We start from the raw sequence: 4,109 nt of genomic DNA on the forward strand, positions 1-4,109 counted from the left end.
GGAAACCTAAAAATACGCATCTTTAGGGTCCTCGGCTGCCCAGTAATTCTGCGAAATTGTGAAATGCAAAAAGACAGCCTGACAACAGGCTCGAAATCATTTCAGGGTCTTCCAGTTCGGCCAGTCGCTGCACATCGTTCTAGTCATTGGGAAGTCCTGGCAGCCTAATTGGCTTTTAGGTTTCTTGTAAGTTTGGGGTGTCTGAACCCCAGCGGTGTTTAGAGCAAAGTACCTACTGTTCATCAAAAGACTCCCTAATCTGGAGTGCGGTGGGGCTTTCATCAGCCTCAAGGGCGCTCTTTCCCCACCGGGTACTCGTTCCTCCACTATCACCCTCAGTCCCTAGTTTTGCTTCTCCAATAACTCCGCCCTCATGGGGAGACGTAGGGGACCGGGCTGACGACTGCACAGCCACTGCGCCTGCGCAGAGAGCGGGGCGCTAGCGCCCCAGGGCGGCCTGATCCTAGAGGGGGACGCCCAGCGCGCCTGCGCAGTAGGCCCCAGGGTAGGCAACGCTGAATGGCCTCACCCCCAGGCCTTGGCTGTCAGTGCGCCTGCGCGCGAGCAGGGCGCCGAGGTTCTTGAGTCTGCTGTGCCGAAAGTCCGTGGTGGCCATGCCGAGAGGCGACTTGGAGCAGCCGGCGAAGCGGCCTCGCTGCGATGGCAGCCAGAGGACCCCACCGAGCACCCCTCCTGCAGCGGGGGTCGCGTCTCCGGGCCCGGAACTGCACCCCGACTACCGCACCTGGGGCCCGGAGCAGGTGCGCGCCTTCTTAGAGAAGAGCGGCTTCGGAGAGCTCAAACTCCTCCAGAGCTTCCAAGGTAGCGGGGCTGAGGGGCGGGGGCGGAGACTCACCCCAGCACCCGCTGCCGAGTGGGGATCCCAGGCCAGAGGGGAGGACCCCAGGCGGCAGCGGGAGGAGGGCGGCACCGAGGGGAGGCCCGCGGAAGGGGCTCGCTGCTGGGACGCGCGCCCCAGGGGAGAACCCGCGATGGGGGCGTTGCAGGTGGGCCACCCCGTTGTGGGGGAGGGCTGGGACCCCTGGGAAGCAGCGGGTTCTGGGACTGTGGACCTGCTAGGGGCGTCGGTAGGTCTGCATCTTACCCTGCTGGGTAGATGTCTTCAGAACTGACAGGCGAGAGGAGCCCCTTTTAGAAGACCGCCCCCCCCATCTTGTTCTGAGGCTTGCTGTCATTCAGCCCATCAGACCCCTCTGTGCTAACCGCAAGCACCCTGAACACTTGCCACTTGAGAGGTGCTGGCGCTTTTAAGTTTCTGTTCCTACCCGGTTTCCCGGAATTTGAGGTTTTCCTAAAAGGGGAGGAAACTTGACTTGGTTAATCTGTGAATTCTCACTGACCGCAGTAGCATCCCAGTGGGGCTCAAAATATGTTGACTGTATTTGCAAAATGTGGCAGTGATTGTGTTTTGCTCTTTGTAAGCAATTTCCCTTCCTAAATATGAATGCTGGAGCTTGTCCAGTTGACCCCTGAAAGTCCAGCATTTCACAGCTTGGCCACACCAAGGGAAGTGTACATATAGACTGAGAGCTTGAGGTGACTTGACCGGTTCATGTTCAAACATCCATCAAACACTTGAGTTTCTGCTCAACTTTTTGTGGTGGATGGAAGCTCATGGCCTACCTGATTCTCTGAGGTGTGCGTTCCGAAAGTAGAAAGTGGAAGACTTTCTGTGGTGGTGATTTGCAAATTCAATAAACTTCACCTCTTGTGGAGTGGAGCCCAGTTGAGGGATGGAGTGAGAGCGTGGTTAAGGTTCAGGACCTGAAGATAGATTAAATGTAGGGACTTTTACTTCTCTTTTCCCTTTCTCATGTCCCCCTTTCCAGGGATGTTTCTGCAAAATGTGGCAGTGATTGTGTTTTGCTCTTTGTAAGCAATTTCCCTTCCTAAATATGAATGCTGGAGCTTGTCCAGTTGACCCCTGAAAGTCCAGCATTTCACAGCTTGGCCACACCAAGGGAAGTGTACATATAGACTGAGAGCTTGAGGTGACTTGACCGGTTCATGTTCAAACATCCATCAAACACTTGAGTTTCTGCTCAACTTTTTGTGGTGGATGGGAAGCTCATGGCCTACCTGATTCTCTGAGGTGTGCGTTCCGAAAGTAGAAAGTGGAAGACTTTCTGTGGTGGTGATTTGCAAATTCAATAAACTTCACCTCTTGTGGAGTGGAGCCCAGTTGAGGGATGGAGTGAGAGCGTGGTTAAGGTTCAGGACCTGAAGATAGATTAAATGTAGGGACTTTTACTTCTCTTTTCCCTTTCTCATGTCCCCCTTTCCAGGGATGTTTCTCTTTCTTTCCCTAGCAACAGGTGGGGAGATATTTATATTGTCTGCTTGCAAAATGTATGTTCTTGGCCATTTCATCAATGCGCTGTGAATTAATTCTTCAGCCTCCAGAATCATCTGTGTTCTCCTTTTATTTTTTATTTTTATTTTATTTTTATTTTTTTGTCTTTTTGAGACAGGATCTACCTGTAGCCCCAGCTGGCCTGGAATTCATTGTGTAGATCAGGCTGGCCTTGAACTCACAGAGATCTGCCTGCCTCTGCCTCCCAAGTGCTGGGATTAAAGATGTGCACCACCACACTTGGCATCTCTTTTTAATTTTTATTTGTTTTTTAAATTTTATGTGTATGAGTCTTTTGCCTGCATGTTGTATACCTGTCTGTGCAGTGCCTGTGGAGGCCAGAAGAGAGAGTTGGACTCCCTGGAACTGGAATTATAAATAATTGTTAGCCACCATATGGATGCTGGGAACTGAACCCAGATCCTCTACAAGAGCTGTCAATACTCTTAACTGCTGAGTGGTCTCTCCACTCCCATGGATGATCTATGTTCTCGTGAACTACCAGTCTTGTGCTAAGCACTACATGCTTTCCATTGGTAAAAACTGGCCAAATGTTCCCACTTGCTGCTCACATCTTAACTATCCACTTTGTCTTTTCTCTTTGATTTTTCAGCCACTTGCAGATTTCTGAAAACTTGGACTTTTCTCCTCATTTCCAGTAGTCATTCTGATTAAAATCTCTCTCTGAGTCTAGATTTCTTTCTGTTTCACAAAACCAAGCACAAAGTAGTGAGTCCCTTTCCTCATTATAGATTACAGTTTCATGAGAGCCCTCAAATTAGATGCTCTGATCTATACATTTTTTCTTTTTCTAAAGCAGGGTCTTACCATATAGCTTTGGCTAGCCTGGAACTCACTGTGTATAGTCCAGGTTGGCCTCAAACTTATACCTATCCTCTTGCCTCTGCTTCTTGAGTAATGGGATTGGGCATGTGCCCACCACCGTGCTAATCTATACTTTTTACTTTTTATAGATGATGTATTTGGTTTTTTAAAAGATTTATTATTATTATTTTAAGACAGGGTCTCACCACTATATAGCCCGGGTTGACCTGGAACTCACTGTGTAAGCCAGGCTGTAAGCCAGGCTGGCCTCAAATTCACAGAGATCCAACTGTCTCTGCCACCCAAATCCTGGGATTAAAGGCATGCTGTACTATGCCAGGTTCCAGAATTTATTATTATTTTTAATTATTTATAGTGTCCAGGGTGGGTTTGTGCATGTGAGTGCAGTACCCATGGAGGCCAGAAGAGGGCAACATCAGGTCCCCTGGAGCTGAAGTTTCAAGAGAGTGTGAGCCACCCAAAGTGGGTACTTAGAACCACACTCAGTCCTTTGCAAGAGCAGTATGTGCTCTTAATGCTGAGCCATCTCTCCAGCCCAGGATGATGCTTTTCATATCCAAAGATGTTAAGTAATTTCCCCAAAAGTCACACCACTAGAAGAAAAAAGTGGAAGACTGGATATTTATTTATTTATTTATTTATTTATTTATTTATTTACTTACTTACTTATAGGTAGGGGCTTCCTGTAGTCCCAGCTGACCTGCAACCCACTATGTAGACCAGGCTGGCCTTGTTCTCACAGAGATCCATCTACCTCTGCCTCTCAGGTGCTGGAACTAAAGGCATGCACTACCACACTGGCCACTTTTGTCATGATCCATGAACAAAAAGAGAAGATGGACTGAGGTCTCAGAATCCCACTGGGAGGAATGCCTCCAGCAACCTGCAG

General features: G+C 49.1%; 1 protein-coding gene across 1 annotated transcript in view; it reads left to right on the forward strand.

The window, feature by feature from the left end:
* Positions 1 to 506: 506 nt before the first annotated feature.
* The window catches only part of LOC103736931 (deoxynucleoside triphosphate triphosphohydrolase SAMHD1), a 25,237-nt gene continuing 21,634 nt past the window's right edge, over positions 507 to 4,109 (forward strand). Inside the window, exon 1 of the mRNA XM_008836546.2 lies at positions 507 to 822. Coding sequence (XP_008834768.2) covers positions 615 to 822 — 208 coding nt within the window. The 5' untranslated portion in view covers positions 507 to 614. The remainder of the gene's footprint in view (positions 823 to 4,109) is intronic.

Source organism: Nannospalax galili, unplaced genomic scaffold (assembly GCF_000622305.1).
Source record: "Nannospalax galili isolate Female #2095 unplaced genomic scaffold, S.galili_v1.0 scaffold258, whole genome shotgun sequence".
In the NCBI taxonomy this organism is placed as follows: domain Eukaryota; kingdom Metazoa; phylum Chordata; class Mammalia; order Rodentia; family Spalacidae; genus Nannospalax; species Nannospalax galili.